This window comes from Danio rerio, chromosome 15, assembly GCF_049306965.1.
Source record: "Danio rerio strain Tuebingen ecotype United States chromosome 15, GRCz12tu, whole genome shotgun sequence".
NCBI classification, from domain to species: domain Eukaryota; kingdom Metazoa; phylum Chordata; class Actinopteri; order Cypriniformes; family Danionidae; genus Danio; species Danio rerio.
Genome location: NC_133190.1, coordinates 270,001 through 293,190, shown reverse-complemented (window position 1 = coordinate 293,190; position 23,190 = coordinate 270,001). Strand labels below are relative to the sequence as shown.

Genomic DNA, 23,190 nt, shown 5'->3' with positions numbered 1-23,190 from the left:
AAAGTGTTTTATGTTAATTCAGACCACGAGTCCACATGTATGGACATCACTTTTCTCTAAACGTACATCATATTAAAAGATGATACTTGGGTTTTTATTCTAATTAGCTTCCAGTAAGCCCAAAAAGCAAAGAGAAATAAAACAATTGCATGTAAAACAGCCTCAAGAGGAGAAGCAACTGATCACCTTTTACAGTGTAACTTGAAATGCACGACACCTTCGAGTTTAAGTTAAATAAAAATACCAATGTGCTCAAACTTTTATTTGACAAAATCATGTTGGACCGACTCAATTGTGTAAATGGTTTTGTTGTTGGTGCTAAACACATTCATTGAGTTCATCAAACTAATTTCCTCATGATGATATCATTTCTTCTTTAATCATGTGCCATGTGAGATTCAGCCCCTCGTGGTTTAATAGACATCTTGACTGAATTTAGTGGAAATCTGATAGAGTCATTACTGGACTGCTCATCAAACACAGACTGACTGAGGACTGTAAAACGTGATTAGTAAAGCGACTAAACCAAGCGCCTTACAAGCAACACGTTTACAAAGAGAATGTAAGTAAACCCATTGGAACTGATGAAATATTTGTATAATTATGCTAATCACTTTTGTTAGATAAAGTGAGCAATTGTCCAGTGCACCTGTATTATATTCATCTTCCAGCTTTTCTGCATCTCGCTAAATGACTGGAGGAGTAAATCTGCTCCTCCAGACTCCAGAGTCTTCTCGACTCGACACAGGCTTTAACTGTAGATTTAATAGACTTAATGAAGCACCAAATGTGTACTATTGTGATAATTACAGTAATTATTTAACAACAGTCATGCTGAAATAGTCTGACACTGCAATAGGGATTAGTCAATTTTAAAAATAAGAGTACAGTTCGCATAATTATAAAAATCAAGTCAACAGCTTCAAGTTACAATGGCTTACACTGTCTGTCTGAAGTCAACGTGTTGCTATTAAGGCACTTGGTTCATGGCTTTAAATGACTAATCTCTTCTTACAGTCTTGTTTTGATTTAGCCAAGACGTCTACTAAACACAATAGACGCCCGCTGGGTTCATGAACATCCCCATTAATGCCATTGCTGTGCTGGAGAGCTTGTGGACTGATGAACGTCTCTGCAGATACAGCTGTGCCACTGTTCTGCACTCCAGAGCTCATGCTGGAGCTGGTGAAATGGCCTGATGCACACAGGTTAGCTCAGCTGTGAGGTTTTAGTGCAGCCAGCCATTTCAGCAGCTCAGACCTGCACTCAGAACAGTGGCACAGAATGACGCAGCGCTGATTCCTGCAGACTGTGTGAAGCATGAAGAGCTCTGCTCTGATTATGCCCAAACAAGCAGAAGTGAGTGGCGTGCGGTCCGTGCCTGCCGTCAGCCGTGTCGATCATGCGCATCTGAAGGGAGCAAACTGACAGTAAATCTGTAATGAGACCCTCTCAGATCATCTGACTGGTACATTGTGTGTGTTGATGATGTCTCGTCTTTGTCCCGGGACCCGCGGGGACTGCAGTGCTTCCGTCATTCCACCAAGAATGTTTCTGTTTTAACGGTGATGTGTTCACATAGAGTTAGCTCATATACGCAGCACATCCACGTGTAGCGCGCGGACAGTAGGTCGGGTCGTTCACCAGCAGGGGACTGTACTTCATGCTGAACTTGACTTGTTGACATGCGATGATCACGTCTGTACTCTTCATCCGCTTCCCTGCTCTAAATAGCTTCGCATTGTAGTCACTGTGGAACTTGCAAAACTGTGTGTGATGTTTTAAGATGCGATTGCGTGTGTGTGTGTGTGTGTGTGTTTGAGTGTGTGTGTCCTGAAAGCCTCACTAGCCAATGTATTCTCAAATGTATAGTGTGTGTGTGTGTGTGTGTGTGCTATATTTGGTTGATTCTGTTGTTGGGTGCATCTGGAGAGACACTTTACGATGTCTGATTATACCTGGTGCTGTATTTGACCTGCCTGTGAGCCCGAACGGGTCTTCTCTGTTGTGCCGTGGGATTTCCATCTTATTTAAATAAAGGGGCGGGGCTATTGCACTTTTTCCACAACCTATATTCTGACTAGTACCCGGAAATCCCGGCATTTTACCTGCTCTAGTGAAAATGAAATAAAGTATTTTAAATAAAGCCGAGCGAGCGCCTCTTGTTTCCCTGAGTGTCCTCTGATGAATGCCGGAGTTTTTTCCGCCTGTTCTCCTCACTCATTCATGTCTGCACACTGCATTCACTCATTCATTTAGCACAGCAGCATTACACAGAGCCCATGATGACGGCACTAACAGCAGGGTTAATGATACAGGCAGAACACTGGACTACCTGAGGGATTGCTTTAGTTAAGATGGGAATGTTCCTGCTGGAGCTGTGTCTGAGCCTCAGGATGCATCACACACTCCTCGGCTCTACACACTACAGGCTGAGACGTCTTTATAGAAAATAAAAAAGAAGCTGGCTGATTCTGTATGACTCCTCCTCCTTAACTTCCCTGCCCTCTCTGCGTGTTACTCAGCGATCTGACTTCAGACATGATTCATTCGCTGTAATAATGTTATATATTCATTCATTCATTTCCTTTTCAGCTTAGTCCCTTTATTAATCTGGGGTCGCCACAGTGGAATGAACCGCCAACTTACCCAGCATATTTTACACCGTGGACGCCCTTCCATCACTGGGAAACATCCATACACACTCATACTGTGGATTCTCTGGGAAACACCCATACACACTCATTCACACATATACACTACTGACAATCTCTTAGCTTACTAAATTCACCTGTGCCGCATGTGTTTGGACTGTGTGGGAAACCACGCCAACACGGGGAGAACATGCAAACTCCACACAGAAACAAGAAGAATTAGCAAGAATGAGAATTAGCAAGTTTGCTAAAACAGTTAAACAAATGCGTTTGGTTGTCCAGTGTAATTGTGATGTCCATGTCAAATAAATAAATTTATAATAAATATTTTAAATAAGTGTGTGTGTGTGTGTTTGTGTGGTGGGGGGATTCGGGGGGTTGAGGATTGGGCCATGGTCCTTTTCCTCAATGTAAAAGACGGTGATGACATCAGAATACAACTATGCATAACTCTGAATAATTTATAAATGAAATTATGAGATGATTAATTGTGCTATACACACATTATTGCGCTCTGTCATTGACCACTTAAGAATAAACTATTTTCAAATCAGAAAAGTGTCATTATCAGATTCTCTTCAGCCTTATAGAGCGGATATACATGTACACACTTCATTCTGTATTTAAAAGATTGTATTTGTGTACACAATCTTCACACCTGCCTTTTATCCAGCCTCTTTGTTCCAAGTAATTTTTCTTCATCATGGTGTAGATGTGTCTATACTGTCCCTTGATCAGACACATTTACAAAACAACACATCACTTTAGTATAGTGCCAGGGCAAAACTCACAGGTTGTAATAGATCAATGACATAAAGTTGACAGTATGTGTTTAAAATAATTGCAAACAAACCTGTTCTGTCTTTAGGTGTATGACGGGCGATCATCATCCTCATCCGTCTACCAGTCAGAAATCACAGTTGCGTGTGGATGTTTGAGCTTCCTCATATGCATCTATAATAAAACATCACATTGTTGTTGACCTCCCGTAAAGAAAAGTTCAAATCCTGAAATACTATCAAAGTTAATTAATGCCTATAATACCTATAGTGTAAATAATCAGTACACTGAAGGTTGCACAAGATTTATTCGGAGAGTCATGCAGAGTGACAGCCTTATGAAACTAAGACATAGATTTGTAAGATGGTCAAGCACATGCATTATTCTGTACCCATGAAGATTAACCTACCATTGTGAAAAATGTTTGATGATGATGATAGCCAATAACAATAAACCATTTCAGCTGTTTGTGAAGCAATTAGTAATGTAAAGTCTGAAAAGCTCAATCTATGTTGAAAATGTATCAGCAGTTTACAGCTTATAGTGGACTTTTAGCACACAACTATAACATGCCTATTCACATGTTCATAAGAGTGTGCCATTGACTGCTTTGGTTTTGATGTGCTGCAAAATGATCTCACTAACCTTTGCTAAACAAGAACAATAAGACTTAACCAACAAATATTGTTACCCATTCATTTAAATCAGAATTTATCACTGTCAATAACATAAAAAAAACATCAAAATCTGCTTTAAGACGTTCAGTTTTACATTAACTGACCATTACAGCTTGAACAAAAGATATAATTGATTCACATAGGCTAACACATTAAAGCGCATACTAATATATTTCTCTTGGATAATTTAAAGAGAATAGTAAACAGTCGAGTTTCGATCATTTGTCGTGACGCACTGCATAAACAAGATAAACAATAATATTTTATTAATTTAAAACGATTAGTTTTTATTTACACATAATCACAGAATTAATACTGTTGGATAAGTAAACGCCTGTACAATGATTTTTTCAACACCCACGGTACTTTATAATGTTAAATCAGGAAAAAACACATGTTTTGCCATGTTAGTTAATGGATTTGTCTACAGAAACTTTCTTTCACGCAAAGTTAGCATACACACAAACTCGTTTCATGTTTCTTTAAAATAATTGCAATAGTTTTCAGTTACTACACACGTTACAATCTAACATTGTGTAAAAGGAACAGGAACTTTCAGACGTGTTTGTAACTGTTAGCGTTAGCATACATTAGCTCCAGTCGTGTTTCTTAAAGCAAGTTACATTTCGTATCAAACTGTTTTAAATTACTAAACGCTGTTACAACCAAACACTGTGGAAAATTCGCTAAGTATACAGTACACAAGCAGTAAAAAGCTTACCTTTCTGACCGGAATCCACGTGAAATTAAAACAAAACCAAACTTCTTTTTCTTCTTGTGATCTTCGTGCCATGGTGGTTGACAACCAGCTTATTGGAGCATTACCGCCACCGTCTGGATTGGAGTTTGGATGAGGAGTTTACTCGCGCATGTGTTTATTATGAAACCAACTTCTGCTTTAAAAATTCAGTCAGCACAGGAGCGTGCTATCTCGAGAATAAGCGCATTTTACATCGTTTTTCTCTAGATGATATGTATAATCTATTTATAAATAATATTGTTTTGTTTGCATCTAAACGTTGCGACCATCCACACTAAATATTCTTACTTTTTTGTTGCTGTCCATGAATATTTTCTCAATTCATCGTTAAACGTGGAGCTAACAGATTACTAGATCAAATAAGAATTTAATCGGTTGCCATCAGCCAAGTCCTTGCTAGAAGCGGCCCGGACTCTACAGACAGACTCGGGCCGGATATGGTTGACCGGAATCGGGCCAGTGCTTTACAGTCGCATCACAACCGCATGTGCGCGAGCGAGCTGCGGCCCGCACTCGGCCCGGAAAACACTCGCCGATGCCGAGCCGGGCAGCCGAGCTCGAGCCGATTACTGCCTGCTATCTGGGGTATTTATTAGTCCAGTATTTCTCCATTATGAATGGTGACTGGATTTAAAAATAACTCTTCAGATAATAAAAACACCTCTTTATTAAACTCATATTTGAGCTGATGTTGACTTAATAGAATAAGCGATCATTTAATTTGACTTGAATTGGACACTCTTACACTCTTTGCACTCTCCTGACTCTGCCCCCTAAACATGCCCCTGAGTTCAGTCAGCCCACCCTTCTGTGATCCGGATTAGAAGCAGGACAGAAGCTGAGTGAGGTATATCAGCATTACTGCACTTTCAGCTTTAAGATTCGTCATTATTGTTGGCTGAAGTCAGAAATGCTGAAGCCATGAAGACATGAGATGTGCCCGTTAAAGACTCTGATAGTTATTAGTGTTTGAAGATGTGTGTGTGTGTGTGTGTGTGTTTTCAATCCCCCTTGTGTGCAGTTATCATTCAGGATAAAGAAAACAGTCATTTGACTATGAGCTCACTCCAGAGGGAGACGCGCATGCGCAGACCGACCCTCGCGCTCCACGGTTTTCCAGTGTTCGGTCGGCCGGTTTTCCGGTTTCTGGATCCTACTACGGCGAGGGCAGCGCGGGAAGCGCCCAACAGCTCTCGCGCGCGCATTTCTCCACTCTGTGTCTGCGCTGACGGGAGTGTGTGCGCATTTCTCCAGTGTGTGTGTGTGTCAGTGTGTGCGCATTTCTCCAGAGTGTGTGAACACTGCGCGCGTGTGTGTGTGTGTGTGTGTGTGTGTGTGTTCTCCCGCTCCGGCGTGTGGATGAGGTTAATGCTGCTCTGCTGCACCTGGAAGGACGAACGCATGGGAGAGGAGGAAGGTCAGTGTGTGTGTGTGTGTGTGTGTGTGTGTGTGTGTGTGTGTGTGTGTGTGAGAGAGATGAGGATGAGGATGCTGAGTGTGTGCGCGCTTTAGTGATGCTGCTGCGTATCTCTGCCGCAAAACACTAGCTTTAATGCTGCTGTAGCATGATTACACACACACACACACACACACACACACACACACACACACACACACACACACACACACACAGACACACACACTGTGGTTTATACACCAGACTACTGTAAAGTGTGTTATACTGTATATATTGTAGTATTAGGCGGCACGGTGGCTCAGTGGTTAGCACTGCAGCCTCACAGCAAGAAGGTCGCAGGTTCGAGTCCCGGCTGGGTCGGCCTAGATTCCTCCACAGTCCAAACACACGGAGGAAGTGAATGAATGACTATTATAGGCTATAGTATGTCCAGCTGTGTACTGTGCACTGTAGTGTTGACTATAGTGAAGTGATCAGCTGTGATTGACTGTAGTGTGCTCTAGTGTTTACTACAGTAAAGTGTGGTGCAGTGTCGTATAAAACACTACCGTGTTGGGTCATCTGTGTATATTAGTATAGTGTTGTTACCATAGCAACTGTAGCATCACCACAGCTGATCCATCAAGGCATTTACTACAGTAAGCTGCACACACACTACAGAGTTTACTATGGTACTGTAGTGTTCTCTGTTCCATCATGATGTACGCCAGAATCCAGATCAGTTTTCCTGGTGCAAACTGGAATCAGCTATCCTGAGTGTAAACTAAGACGCCTCGATCAGAACAACTCTAACACCTGGAGTTATGGAAGGTCATGATCCTGAAGTGTGACAGTAATAGTGTACTGGTGTACTGTACCTGTGGGTCCTGATGAGACGCTCTCTGACAGTTCCTGGAAGTCCAGCACCGCAGTGTTTTTGGTTACATTTTGCATATCACATGTGTGGAGCTCATATGTGATTGTGTGTGTGTGTGTGTGTGTGTGTGTGTGCAGCTGGTGTGGGGTTGCCGGTGTGTTCGGGATGTGGACAGCAGATCTACGATGATCAGTATCTACAGGCGCTCAGCAGCGACTGGCACACGCTCTGCTTCAGGTAAGATCCCTCACATTATTATAGGATTCTCCAGGATGAACTCTTCTGTGAGCGGTGACAGAACAGCTGTGTTTCCATCCAGAGATGCAGATCAAACTCATGCACACAGCTCTAATACAGCATAAATCATCAGTGAGTAGATGAGCGTCTCCATCAGTGGAGCACAGTAGAGCATCAGCTCCTGCACAGATCCACTGTGGGGGTTCTCCACTGCTGTCTGCTCTCCTCTAATAAATGAGCTGCGCCTCAGAACACCAGGACCAAACGCAGTGAACACGGCGGCTTCTGGAGGTGTATATAGAAATATAAAGAGAGGGCGGGGCATAGAGTAGCTCCTCCTCTTTATAAAATCAGCCAATAGCATGTTGTTTCTCAAAGCTCTGCCAGTACATAAATGAGAAGAAGGGGGCGGGGCATGTCAGACACTAGAGAGCATTTGATTGGTCAGCAGATTTGATGAGGAACTCAAGTATGAGGAGACGACAAGGCAATCCAGTGTAGGAGGAGGAGACGAACTGCAGACTGTAGATCAGGAGATCAGGGCTATGTGCAGATGATTGACAGGCTCGTATCCCGGCAACATAACAGTTGGTTAATGAGGAAGTAGTTAGTCTTAAATCTTTCCTCTTCCGCTGCACACTCTATAGTTAGGTTGTAGAGTAAGCAGGCGGATTGAGACGCAGCGATTGAGTCACGCTGGAGTCGGTCACTGCTGCACACACACTGCTAACCAAATGCAGAAGCTGTACTTCCCCAAACGCACGCACACACACACACACACACACACACACACACACACACACACACACACACACACACACACACACACGCACACACACACACACACACACACAGCTGGTGTTCCCCGTGTGATTTTCCATCAGGTTAATCCAGCGGCTGCAGGATCTGCTCTTACTCTCCTCAGAAGTCTGCAGATCCGCTTATCGGCCGCGTGAATGAGTGTGTGCAGCTGCTGACGCCGAGAGATCAAGACATGTTTGAGCTAATATTCAGCTTTAATCACAGGGAATGCTGATTATTCTGAGCCGGACACATGTGTGAGGAGTGCTGCTTCATTCCCATTGAAGGAGACCTGTTCTGCTCCTTACACAAGCCGTCTCTGCTGTCTCAGTGTGTGTGTGTGTCTGAGCTGAGAGCAGCACACAGCTCTCTGAAACGGGCCCTCTCAGGCTTTGATCCTGACTGTGCTGTTTTGGTGACTGTCGCTTTAAATGCAAATGAGATTGGGGTGTTTTCTGAAGAGGGCGGAGCTACAGACGGCTGTGTGTCCCCATAGTGGCGGATTCAAAAGCAAGACTAATGTCCTATGCTAATGAGATGGAGAGGTGGGCAATAGTGGGCGGGGCTTTCTCCCTTTGATGACACGTACAAATGTAGAATGTCAATCACAGTGATTAATTAATCAAGTCTGATTAGAACAAACACAACTCACTACTCTACACACACACACACACACACACACACACACACACACACACACACACACACACACACACACACGCTACTGGGGTTAAAAGTGGTTTTGTTGTGGTCTCTGTGTCAGCAGCAGGAGTTTCCAGGGAAGCTGTCAGAATATTTCAGGGGGATTTATTGATTTTCAACACTTTCACTTGCTGTTTTTTATGCGATGTGATGAAATCAAATTAGACAAATGATTTGCTTAGACTTGATTTTAATGTGACGTAGATGCAGAGACACTTCATTAAACTGATACTGAATATTGATTTATAGTGATATTAATCAATTACAAATATTTACTCTTGTGTGCGGGCGTCACGGTGGCGCAGTGGGTAGCACAATCACCTCACAGCAAGAAGGTCTCTGGTTTGAGTCAGTTGGTGTTTCTGTGTGGAGTTTGCATGTTCTCCCCGTGTTGGTGTGGGTTTCCTCCGGGTGCTCCGGTTTCCCCCACAGTCCAAACACATGCGCTATAGGGGAACTGATCAACTACACTAGCCGTAGTGTATGAGTGCAAATGAGTGTGTATGGGTGTTTCCCAGTGATGGGTTGCTGTAATAGTTGTCGGTTCATTCCGCTGTGGCGAACCCTGATAAACAAAGGGACTAAGCCGAAAAGAAAATGAATGAATGAATACTCTGTGTGTGTGTGTGTGTGTGTGTGTGTGTGTGTGTGTGTGTGTGTGTGTGTGTGTGTGTCAGGTTTAGTGTTAGTTGCATGTAATTATGCATAATTGACTGTAATTAGTGTATAGTGCTTGCAGCATGTGCAACTACACCGCTGGAATTATCCGAACACTACTTTATTGATGTGATTATTGTTATTGAGTGTCCTGCTCAACACTGATGCTACAGCATCTGTCTGAATCGCTCTCTATGTGCTTTAACTAGGATCATCGGTAGATTTGTTGACCCAGCAGGGTTTGCTCCTGGGTTGAAGTCCATGTTGGTTTAGTGAGTGTTAGAGCTGCTGTGGTGTTCAGGCCTGTGGAGTGTTTAGTCCAGCACTGTCGGCTTGGGGATCAGAGTTTCTCAGACTCAACAAAAGCTCCATTATGTGCTGAAATCATGTGAGCGTGTGCGGATGCAGAGTTCATTTCCACAATCATCAACAGTCCTGACTGAGACACGGGTGTGTGTTTGGTTTTGAGGGCTGGATCAGGGATGTGGTGTTCGGCGGACAGGAAAACCAGAAGCTCTGGATCTGAGTAATGCTCATCCCTTTGGATTTGGCATCTCTGCATCTGTGCTGTGGAGAGAGGCTGATGTAGACTTTACTCTTACTTTTATTATCAAACTGGTGTTTAGCTGACTATTTTCCCAGTCTAATCAGTTTGTTTGCAGACTGCAGCTCTCCATTAACAACACCATTCATCTCCAGCACTTTCAGTGTGTTCATCATTTATTAACAAACACACTGTGTTCCTCTGCTCTAATCTAGAGAGGTGGATCTAAAGACCAGAACACACGTATATAGCCTCTGTTCTGCTTGAAAATCTGTGAAACTGGCCTGTTATGTAGAGATGAGCTCCGTGTGTGAAGCAGTACAGCGCATGTCTCCTCAGCTTCTCCATCCAGAAGTCTGAGACTCCAGCTCTGCTGTATCCAGTGCTGCTGGGGTCCCTGAAGGACGGAGCTCGGCTTTCCTGGAAGACGTAAATAGGTCTTTAATTCCATGGGAAAATAGCAGAGACGCACAGCGCTGTTCCCGAACCCTCAGCGGGACCCAAACACTGCATTCCTGTGAGAACATACCCAGAGCTGATGCAGAGCAGTGCAGTGTGTTTACTGAAGATAGCATCACCAGCCTGAGCGCCAACACCAGCAGATGACCAGTGCTGAATATGGACTTATATTGCGATATAATGACCCGCATAGCAAAATTTCCCTGGCCCACACAATCAGCTTCTGCCTGGCCCACATGCCGCAGTGAATTAATGTACATGACTGGACCAAGTCTGGCTTCCATACAAGGGCTAAACATGGACCATATCTGGGCCAAGTCTCAACCAAGTTAACCCAGAACTGAGCCTGAACTGGGCCAGATATGCTGCAATGAAATTAATAAACTCATGAATCATTGCGCTTTAGGCCTGCTATGGGCGGGGTTTTTCTGGAAGTGACCTGATTGGTAGAATTTTTTTTTTTCGTTATTTGAAAATAATAAATTTAAAAGTGGGTCAAGACGGGCCAAACGTACAGGCCCACATATCAAGTATAACCTCTGGGCCATATACTACATGTTACATCTGGGCCAAGTATTGTGTGCCGCTTCAAAGATGGTGTCACCTCTGCCAAACCTGGCCCACATGCTGTATGCCAATGCCGGACGAAAACCTGCCGGGCCAGCTTCATGTCAAATCTGGGCCAGAACTCTTTGCTACCTGGGTATTGTGATATTATTAAGGATAATTCAAGTGTCTGACCTGCACGATACTGGAAACAGCACACAAGGGTTAAACACACACATGCTGTAGTGTGTGTGTGTGTGTGTGTGTGTTCAGTGACGTGATGTTCTGTGGTCAGGGCTCTGGCGTTCCCCTCTCACTCCTGCTTCCTCATCAGCTTTCTTTATTAGCGTCAGGGAGTTTCTCTCCTCCACCGTCGCCTTGTTTTGTGTTCCTGAATCTCAGCTCTGTGGATAAACACCAGTCATTACCCCCCCCCCTGCCCTCCCCGCTCTCCCGCATGACGCTAATGCAGAATGACTGACACTGCAGTTCATGGACTGGCCACTGGGGGTCGGCTACAAGATGGAGCAAATCCTCATAGACTCCCATGTTAAATTAACCAACTTTACAGCAGAATAAAGGTGTTTATAGTCTGGAACGAGCAGCAGATTTGGTGTGTATAGCTGATACTATCCTTCATGACAGCTGTGAGGAGGGGAATTTCTTCATAACTCTTCTGCATAATTTATTTTAAGCTTTAAAATTCTGCATAGTTTAGGGTGTGGCCTCTTGACTGACAGGCCTCTGCTGCTGAATTTTGGCATATATTTATGCTTGAGGCTTTTGTGGCTTTACACAGTCTACTGCTTTTGGGATTATTTCTTATGGGTATCAGATAATATAGCACGCTGTGTGCTTAATTGTAAAAAATAAACTATATAACTTTACATCAGATAAAATATGCATCGTGCAAACCCTGTTTAGCCCAGATTTGACAGAAAAGCTAAGCTATACATCTGAGTAACTGATATCCTGGATGTTGATAGATGAGTTTCAGTACTGTAAGTTTGAAGCACACTCTGATGGAGACTCTGCTGCTTCTGTTCTCACATCAGCTGATCTGAGAGCAGTGTGAGGAACTGATTATCACACTGGTCTGAGCGTCTTACACACACACACACACACACACACACACACACTCTCTTCAGCTGTACTGTACTGATGGCGCTCCGCTGTAGCAGAGGCAGGTAAGATGACTGACTGTATGTGAGTGTGTGCGTGAGTGTGTGTGTGTGTGTGTGAGTGTGTGTGTGTGTGTGTGTGTGTGTGTGTGTAAGGGTATTCTCGTGTTTTAGCGTATCTTTAAAATCAGTTCCTGCTGTAGATTAACTCTGCTTCCACAAACCTGTTCTACACACTGTACTCCGCCACTGACTGCTGTTCAGCATTTCTAGCTGTCATGTACACACACATTACTGGACTCACACCGCTACTAATGCTTTACTGAGTAGTGCTGCAGAATTCTGGCTAAAATGAGGATCACGATTTGTATTTGCTTAAAATCAAGATCAGGATTTTCTCAGGAGTCTGTAGATGTAAAATAAAGTGTAATATGAGGAGGCTGTTAGTATTGGTTATTCTCAAACACATGGTAAAACAAACCCAGGCTCATTGTGGAAACGTAGCCCCGCGGACATTTCTGGAGACTGTGAAATACGTCCCGGGCGGTATGCATTTGTGCAGTTTTTGTTTTCGCTGTGCGCACTTTTCGCATCTCGAATGTCTCTCGGGAACGGCTCACGCTGTTCTCACATGAAAAGCCGCCGGAGGCTGTCTCTCCTAAGCAACGATTTACAAAAGCCGTCCAGAAATTAAAAAAAGCAAAAGCTATTGTCCGATTTTAACCGTGTTTTCAGATTTCACCATATTCTCGCCCCGTTGCGAACTCGTTCGCTTTTATTTTTTGGATTCTGATTTTCATCTTACCTGATTTCTGGAACTGCTCTTCCCCGGATTTGAACCGTCGTCGCTCATCCTCCTCCGGGCCTCCGCTCCACCGATGTAACACTATGAGCTAAGCGGACAAACTGGTTGCAGCAGGAAAGCCCTCCACACGGAGGTGAGCCATCAGCTGGCGAGCGCAAAGAAGAGGAGCGACGTCACACCGCCCCACAGTGTTCGCGCAAATAAAAAGAAATGTGGCCATACGTACCTCCGGCCACGTAAATCGCAGTCTCCAGAAACGTCCGCGGGGCTACATTTCTAGAATGAGCCTGGGTTGGGTAAAACAACACTAATGATATCAGGCCTGTGTGTAGCTCTACTGCTGGGTTACATGCTCAATTGTTTATAGACTTGTGATGGTGGACTTGAACAGACTTTAAATGTGTCCTGACATCAGAATACAACTGTTCATAACGCTGATGTTGAATTATTGTGTTTGAGACCTGTGCTTGTCATCGACAGCATCATTAGATCACTTATTCACTGGTGAAATCAGACTTTTGTCATTATCAGACTCCCTCCTGCATTATAGTCAGCATGAGACAGGCTGGAGTAGTTATAGTGACCCAGTGAACAGTTATTGTCATGCACAACACTCCATATGAATGAAAAAGCATATCAAGTGCTTGCTGTAATGAAATGTGACGCCAGTTTCACGTTTACTGCCGCGTGCGCCCATGTCATGTCTGCCGTCACTCTGAGAAAAAAACAGACATGCAAATCATAGTTCCCAGCAACACACTGAGCGTTATTTACATCTTTATTAGCTGTTGTTCACAGCCTGTGCAGGTTCTGTCCACTACAGTAGAGGTGGCGGGCGCATGCACATCCTCTCTGAGGTAAACAAACATGCGTGATTTTGCAGCCGCCAGTACATCAATACATGAATACAAATGACATGTCTGGGTGAATTACAGCTTATAAATACAGCATGGCACTATTTAAACTGCATTTGGAGGTGTTCATGTTGCTGGGCAGAGTACAGTATGTAAAACACTGAGAAGACTTGTGCGGCTGCCATCACACTTCTCTCCTGAACTGAATAATGTAAGTGGCTGAACTGTAGAACTGCTGGATTGAGATCGTGTGTTGGGTCAAATCTTCAATAATCATGCAGCCCTATAACTCAGAGGCTTTGTCCTGTTTCTAGTCCACAGATAGACAACTAAATCTTCCCACTCAAGTGAAACACACGGTCTTGTTTTCAGGTTTAATGAAGAGAGTTTCTCTGATAAACAGCAGAACAATCTGAGAAACGGGAGAGCTGAAATAATCCAGTTTTGCTTTAGACACACGATCATCTCTCTTCTTCATTGTCAGATTATTCTGCTGTTTTAAGGAGAAACTCTTGATTATATCTGAACACAGGCCTGAATTAGTGGCGACCCGGACTGATGAAGAGACCAAGCCCAAAACAAAATGAATGAATGACCAAGACTGCATGTTTAGTCTAGAAAGGCTTCTGGATTTATTGAGATTATTTCTGAACACAACAGTCTAGAAAAGCTTCTGGATGTCAGAGTTTTGAGATCTCTGGTCCAGGATCAGTCAGTCAGCGTTACTCTGCAGACACTGGGCTCCTGCACTCAGACACCTGCTGGGGATGCTCCGCCCCTGAGCTCTTCTGATTGGTCACTGCTGTGGGACTGACAGTGATGAGCGGCGCTGCTGTAAATGTTGAAGGTGTGGAACTCCACACGCGTCAGAGACATGCGGCGCTCTCTCTGTACATCACATGAGCCGCGAGCGTAACGGTCACACACGTCCATCAAGTGTGTGTTTGCAGAGAACACACACATTCAGTGTGAACGAGCCCTGATTCTGCACGTGCAGCAGAGCAACGTCACTGCACAACTGTGGGCGTGTCTGTGTGTGGCAGGAAGTGTGTGTGTGTGTGTGTGTTTGCGTGTGCACTTTAGTGCGTGTGAGGAGGAAGTGTGTGTCAGGGTGGCTCAGGGTCACAGTGGCTGTCAGGAAGTGCTCACACACACCCACACTCACACACTTCAGTGTTCAGACATGAGCGAGTCTCCTGAAGCTGAGCCGAGAGTTCAAGCGCTGCGAGGACACATGATCTCCTGCAGGAACCAGCGCTACAGGCGCACCACAGGCAGAGCGTGAGTCTGACACACACACACACACACACACACATGATCTCCTGCAGGAACCAGCGCTACAGGCGCACCACGGGCAGAGCGTGTGTCTGACACACACACACACACATACACGCACACATACATGCACAAGTACACAACACACACACACACACACACACACACACACACACACACCAGCAGTGGGAAAATGCTCTGCTGCAGATCTGATCATCAGTTAATAGGGGTGTGGAGTTTCACTTCCGCTTACTCCAGCAGAGTGTGTGTACATGTGTGTGTGTGTGCCCCCTCACTTCTCGAGACAGCCGCTGTGTGTGTTCTGTTCTGATTGATAAGCTGGTCTGCAGCTCATCTTATCTAGAGGCTCAGTGTGAAGCAGAGATCAACACACGGGTCTTCAGTGTGTGTGTGTGTGTGTGTGTGTGTGTGTGTCCTGCAGTCTCCTCCTCCTCTGTGGTTCCTCCTGAACACTGCAGTAGCTCCAGTCAGCGCCTCTTCCTCACACCTGCTGTCCTCTTCTTGATGTTGCCGGGTCAGCAGCTCGTCGCGTGTGTTATTGTGTGTGTACTGTCATTTATTCAGTCTGTAGTTTCCGTCTGCTTTTGGAAACATCATTGGCTGGGTTTGGGGGGTAGGTTCGGTAATGGATGTCCAAACTCAGTCTTGAAGGGCCGGTGTCCTGCAGAGTTGTGCCCAATCCTAACTCTGTTTTTGTACTCCTTCCCTTTGCCCTTGGTCCTTGAAACAGAGTGTGAATGGGAAGGACTTCAAAATGTACCCTTAAGGGCGCACTCACTGCCTTGAACTGTGCAGAAGCTCGATTGTCCCCCTCGGCCTGCACTCACACTGCATTTGTACCTACCGGACCTGAGCACGCTTACATCATCGAGGATGCTCTGTTCAGTTTAACAGGAAGAGAAGCGCTCTCGCTCAGCACAGTGGACTAGGCATGGGACGATAACCGTGTTCAAGGTAGAGATCTGCGCAGGACTAAATTTTGAATCCCGCTCCCGCCCGCACCCGCCAGGTCTTAGCCCGAACCTGATCGCTCCCGCTTACATTCAGCATTTGTTGTCCCGCTGCCCGACCCGCCCCGTTTTCTACCCGCCGCGCCCGATCCCGCTAAAGGGGGGGGGACAAAACCAAAAATCACCACACACACACACACACACTGACAAATCTCTCTCTCTCATTCCCGCGCGCGCGCACTAACATACACACATAAGCACCAAGCACAAACACACAGGCAAAACTCTCTCTCTCTTACACACACACACACACACACACACACACACACACACACACACACACACACACACACACACACACACACACACACACACACACAGACCTCTCATTCGCGCGTGCGCACACATACACACACTCACACAGCTACAAACAAGCTAAACACAGCATGGCGCTATTTCATTTACGCACATACATACCCGTGCTAGCTCGGGAGTCAGGAGCGATATTGCTAGACAGCCCGCTCACATCCCAAATTAAACCTGTTACCGACCGCTCCCGCGATTTATTACGAAATTTATTCCCGCGCCACAGAAATCTGGTCGGGTCCCGTGGCGCACCTGCAGACCTGTAGTTCAGGGTATACCGCGGTTTGGAAAAGTCAAGGCTTTAAAACCCTCAAAATCTTCGGCTACACTGTTCCTAAGACATGAGCAATATTTGTCATTTACTTTGTGTTTTTAGCAATAAAGCGATGTGATGTGAGTGCGGGCCGTCGGGGGATATTGAAGAGGAAACAAGCATGCTTTGGCCTGGGTAAAGCACACTGTGCACAGTGTGAGTACACCCTCAGGGACGTGTGCTGTAATGTAGGCTGATCTGCATAACAAGACGAGCTGCCTAAATCTGTGGTGTTACCCGAGTGTTCATCTCTGTCAAAACAAGATCATCTGTCAGCAGACGTCCTCCAATTGCTGAAACTCAGAGAAATCTGAGGCCAAATGAAGACTCAGAATCAGCCCAGAGTGGATCAAACGACCCCGCAGCACACAGGGGTAAATGTAGAGCTCTAGAACTTCAGACGGCGCTGCTGAGTTTAAAGATCTCATTTAATTACACGTTCCAGACGTCAGAGTCTCCTGGTCATCTAGATGGGGGTGTAGATATGGTTTAGATAGGATTGTCAAATGGCTGCCGAGGGAACAGATCTTCCTGAAAAGGCACTTTGACTCTGATCAGGGACATCGGTGTGAATCTGCTCGTCACGTTGAGCTGAATGAACACAGTGATGGGGTCAGGGGTCACTGAAGACCCAGAGAATCATTCACAGCGTCCACTGCGGCTCCGCTTTCCTCCTCAGGGATCCCGATTACCCAGAATGCCCCCCACCGGATGCTTTTCATCAGGCTAATGGAGTCTGCACTGATGAACCTCAGTCTGCTGCTGTGTATTGATCAGTCGACCCGCAGCTGAACACTGGGCCAAACACACAACAGCAGCTGGCTCTAGTGATGCCAGAACTCCGGCTCAGGGCTCAGCGCAGGGCTTCCCTCATGCCTGTGTGTCTTACCTCATCAGAGCTCTCTCTTCCTCCATGCTGTTCAGTGCAGTTCTGCATGTGTTTCACCTGACGCTTTAAGAGGTTAAGAGCTGTCTGTTAGTGACGTGTGAGACTGAGTCCTAAAAACATTCAGCACAACAAGACTCCAGCAACAAACTGTTGTTCTGTCAGCAGCAGACGCGACACTTGAACATTCAGAAAAGCAGACTCGAGCCCGGCACTGCAAACACATGCTCAGGCTTATGATCACCCGGATGCATATTAAACCTGTCTGACATTACTGAAGGAGATGCTGAGTGACTGATGCTGGTTTGCACCGCGTCACAGCTGTAATGGTCATGTGACATGGCTAACTCCATCCAGGCCATGAAAACAACATGTGAGATGCGCCTTGAAGCCGATGGCACTGCTGCGCTCAGGTGTTTCTGCACAGCGGTCCACATTTGAAGAGGAACAAAACCTTCCATCAGAGTCGACCCAAAACAACTGAACAACAGCCGGACTGATCTCAGGAGAGGTTTACACCTGATCTTATCTTAGACTAGTGAAGGTGGTCTTAGATATCAGCATGCAGCATCATTCATGAGAACTAGACAAGACTAAAATGCAGTCAAAGAGATCAAACCTAGCGGACATTAATATAATGTACAATAATGCACAGCACTGGAGACTGTGAGTTCCCATCGGCAGTCAGTAGAGTCTCCGCAGTGCTGCGCAGCTCTTCCTCTGTGTAATCTGCTGTATTTGCATTGTCAGTGCAGTTCACCTGGTCAGACGAGAGCCGCTGTTATCATCAACACAGACACAGAGACATGCAAAACACTGCGTCAGGGAACACAGAGCTCCTGGTGTGTGTGTGTGTGTGCAGAACTGGTCTTTATACTGGTCATCAGTGCATTAACATCTCTCTGAGCAGTGCGTGTCAGAATGAGGCATCAGCTTGTGTATGACAGGAGACAGGATGGGGGTCAGGGGCCAAGTGAAGGGTCAGAGGTCACAGAGAGGCAGATGGTCAACAGTGAGCTGGACTGTTGATGATGGTGTGTTAGTGGGTGTTACCTGCTCAGAGTCCAGTCATCATCAAAGCCAGCACTCTTCATATACAGCTGAGGGCCGAATCATGAGCCGTTTCAGAAATATTTCCCCAATGATCTTCAACAGATGCTGGAGTTTCTCTCAGTGTTTCCTTTAATACTTGATCTTCTGGAGAAAGTCTTATTAGTTTTATTTGGGTCAGAATAAAAGCAGTTTTTAATAGTTTTAAAGCCATTTTCAGCAATATTAGTGTTGGATTGTCTCCAGAACAAACCACTGTTATACAATGACTTGCCTAATTACCCTAACTTTACCCTGATTACCCTAGTGAAGCCTTTACATGTCACTGTAAGCTGAACACTAGTGTCTTGAAGATCTAGTCTAATATGATGTGCTGTCATCATGCAGAAGAGGAAACACATCAGCTATTAGAGATGAGTTATTAACACTGTTATGATCAGAGATGTGCTGGGGGAAATCTGCACCTGGTTAAACAGAAATGAGTAACTCAGGCTTTTACTGTATACTGTGCACTGTAGAGACTCACAATCCAGTAATATTCCCAGTGAGCTCCTCTCTGAAAGCAAATGTAGGAGTTCACTCATTTCTTTACTGATCAGATCAATACTATCAGAAAGGCCATCAGCTCATCCAATCAGCCGAGTTGTGTCGCTCAACCACAACTCAAGAAATCAGACATTATTTCATGGCAATTAATGGTCAAATCTTAGAAGAGATCGTGCAAATTATGAACACACTGCAGTGTTGACTCGCTCCACACATCATTCTTCAGAACTGTTCACCTGTGCAGAAACGGATCTCCTAACCGGTGTAAATGCTTCACTCTCTCGGGGATTTTCCAAACTCACTAAAACGAGACGAGCAGAGCTGGAGGAGTGTTGGGTGAGTGTGTTCTGTTGGGTTCAGCTCATCATCTGTGTGTGTGTGTGTGTGTGTGTGTGTGTGTGTGTGTGTGTCCTGCAGGTGCTGTGAGTGTGGATCGTCTCTCTCGCACTGGTACTATGAGAAGGACGGACGGCTCTTCTGTAAGAAGGACTACTGGGCTAAATTCGGGGAGCTGTGCCACGGCTGCTCTGAGCCAATCAGCACCGGCCTCATCATGGTGAGTGTGTGTGTGTGTGTGTGTGTGTGTGATCTCCAGTTACACTGCTTCATTCACACATCCTCACATCCGCAGCTCGCCCGTGTGTCCATGAAAGAGCTGGATCTATAATTCACACACACACACACACACACACACACACACACACACACACACACACACACACACACACACACACACACACACACACACACACACACACACACACACACTCTTAATGAAGGGAAAGTGTGTTGTGTGAATGCAGCACTGCTGATTCTGCAGGATCTGATTATTGGACTGAAGCGTTTCAATCATTCATGAGCTGCTTCAGTCATTCATTCTGCCTCACACACACACACACACACACACACACACACACACACACACAGGAACTATCACTAGTGAAAATAAATGGTGTTTCTGTGTGGAGTTTGCATGTTCTCCCCGTGTTGGCGTGGGTTTCTTCCAGGTTCCCCCACAGTCCAAACACATGCGGCACAGGGGAATTGGGCCGGTGTATGGATGTTTTCCATTGATGGGTTGCAGCTGGAAGGGCATCCACTGCGTGAAACATATGCTGGATAAGTTGGCGGTTCGTCCCGCTGTGGTGACCCCTGATTAATAAAGGGACTAAGCTGAAAAGAAAATGAATGAGTGCACTTGCAGAATAACACTAGAAAGCTACTAGTTAACGAAGAGCACACTAGGAACACTCAGTGAGTGCGCACTTAAGTTCTCGAGTATGGGATGCAGTGTTTGGTTTGCACAGGTCACGCATGCGTCTTCATCTGTGAGTGCTGTTGAATAATGTCATATAATAATGTGAATAATGACAGACGTGTGGAGAGGGTTAAAGAGAGCAGGTGAAGGCCTGGTCTGAGGTCAGCCGTCTCTCTCTGCTGGGTCTATAGTTCAGATCACACACTTGACTCTTAAAGTGCAGGTGCAGCGACCAGCATGATGAGCACACACACACACGTCTGCATTCTGTCTGTGTGTTTGCTGTCAGTGGGACCGAGACTGGGTGAAGAATCAAAAAAAAAAAAACAAAACCAGGGTCGGTGTCCTGCAGAGTTTAGCTCCAACTTGCCTCGACACACCTGCAATGATGTTTCTAGAAAGTCTAGTAAGAGCTTGATCAGCTAGCCCAGGTGTGGAACTAAACTTTGCAGGACACCGGCCCTCCAGGACTGAGATTGGACATCTATGATCTAGACCAGGGGTGGCCAACCCTGTTCCTGGAGAGCCAGCTTCCTGCAGATTTCAGTTGCTACCCATATTAAACACACCTGAACCAATTAATTAGGACCTGAACACCTCGTGATAATTACAGGCAGGTGTGTTTGACATGGGTTGCAACTGAAATCTGCAGGAAGCTGGCTCTCCAGGAACAGGGTTGGCCACCCCTGATCTAGACACTTGCTGGGCATAGCCGGGAACTAAACATCCCAGAAACATCACATTATTTCTGTTCAGTGATGAGACTGTAGTCTGAGCAGAGTCAGAGCGCACTGTCCTCATCAAATCAGTCAACATCAACACATGATCAGATTTATTGAGCTCAAATCAGCAAAATCTAGAGGCCTTCACCTTTCATAGAGACACTTCTGACACCAAATCAGCAACTAGAAGAGCAGATATTATTTACTGTTCCTAAAACTTGGATATTCCACAAGACTTTAGTCAGGTAGTGTAGTGTATATTATTCAGGCAAACCCAGCTTCATCGTGTTGATCAGTTCCTCTGAGTGAATCCACAGCTGGACTCTGCTCAGGGTGAAGCGTGTGGTCTGCAGAGCTGCTTCTCCACACTGACTGATTTACAGCCTGAGGCAGTCAGTCCTGTAATGAAGCCCTGCGTCTGCGGGATAAGTGGATTACTGATGCTCTTCCTCATCCCACTGATGGACACACATCTTCATTAGTGCTGGACTGAGGAGCATCTGCTGATGAAGACTCCGCTCAGCAGAACAGCCGGCACACACACACTACTCTGCTCTTCCTCTTAGTCTAAAGTCATGAAGGCATCTACAAACAGTGAAGACGTTCAGCTCGCTTGCTTTATATGACAGAAGCAGAAGCTTTGAAAATGTGTTGCGCCAGTGGAAATGTTTTGTGTCTGAATTGCATTAAATGAATATAGAGCGGCATTCAGGAGAGGGTTTTACATGGTCCAGCTCCTGCAGGATTATGACCCCAGTGTCTCTTCGGCTCATCCAGAGTTGTGCAATGTCTTCCTGAAGTGTGCGTATATCAGTTTGGATCTGCCATCTCTTTTTAAAGGTGACAGAATCCACTGCAACCAGCTCAGCTCAGCTCCTCCAAGTCATTTTGAGTGTCTGGTTATAAATATATAATCATAATGGACATTTCCTCACCCTGCACTTATTCCAGACACAATGCATTTCTTCCTTCTGTTGAACACAAGAGACCATAGTATGGGGAATGTTGGAAACCGCCAGCCGCTGACATCCATATAGGAAACAAATAACTGCGGACATCAGCGGCTGAACATTCCTCAGATAATCATCGTTGTGTTCAACAGATAAAAGTCACTCAAGCAAGTGTGGACAGTGAGCAGTGTGAGTAAAAACAGCCGTATTTTATGGATGATCTTTAAGTACTGAAGTGTAGCCAATGCTTGTGTGTTGTAGACTACTGAGATGTTCGTAGCATCAGACAGAGAGGAACCTGCTGTGAGCTTCATTAGATGAGTGAGTCTCTCGTGTGGTGTTGCGTGGTGTAGCTGAGTGACCTGTAATGGAGTTTCATCCCATGAGGAGCCGTTAGATCATTCACTTATGAGGTTTCATCTGCGTTAAGAGCATGCCATCTCTCGCAGACCCCCTCACATGCCTCTCAGAAGAGCTGTTACTAATGAATCAGCCTCAGTCACGACACTGAGATGCATCCCACATCAGGGGAGATCCCTCACTAGGGCACACACTGAAGCAGAGTCTGGTTACTACCTGGATAAGAGACCACCGGGTAAACCAGGCTGCTGCCGGAAGCAGGATAAGTGATAATGCTCCATTACAGTGTTTCCCCTGTCATCACATTAGGGGGCGCCCCGCCCTCCCAACGAGCATTTGTGCGACTGCATATGATGGTTGTAGCAGGACTGGTTTTGATTTTTTTTTTCTAAAATCGTGCTGTATCGCTCTTCAGATAAAGGCGCTGGTGAGAGGGATCATGTGGTGAATGTTGATCCACCAGCCGAGTTCCACCAAGTGTTTTTGGAGAGAGTGCAGGAAGACTCGCCGTGCGTTTACAACGAAAGCTGTGTGAGTGTCCACGGTCACTCTGCCCGCCCTGGCGACAACACTGACTGCCTTCAGCTCCGGCGGCGAGAGCGTCAACATTCGCTACACTGATC

The 23,190-nt window shown here is 45.6% G+C and overlaps 1 protein-coding gene and 1 long non-coding RNA gene across 3 annotated transcripts in view; one reads left to right on the top strand and one right to left on the bottom strand.

Moving 5' to 3' along the window:
* Positions 1–247: 247 nt before the first annotated feature.
* Positions 248–4,907, bottom strand: LOC141377998 (uncharacterized). Its single transcript, XR_012391236.1, has 3 exons — positions 4,833–4,907; positions 3,508–3,608; positions 248–3,383 (listed from the first exon to the last, which is right to left on the bottom strand). It is a non-coding gene; the product is annotated as an uncharacterized lncRNA (long non-coding RNA).
* A 1,294-nt stretch (positions 4,908–6,201) lies between these two features.
* The window catches only part of limk1a (LIM domain kinase 1a), a 35,402-nt gene continuing 18,413 nt past the window's right edge, over positions 6,202–23,190 (top strand). Inside the window, 3 exon segments of one of the 2 annotated variants that reach the window (NM_001042691.2) lie at positions 6,202–6,288; positions 7,282–7,381; positions 19,695–19,833. In NM_001042691.2, coding sequence (NP_001036156.1) covers positions 6,231–6,288; positions 7,282–7,381; positions 19,695–19,833 — 297 coding nt within the window. In that variant the 5' untranslated portion in view covers positions 6,202–6,230. 2 annotated transcript variants of the gene reach the window in all.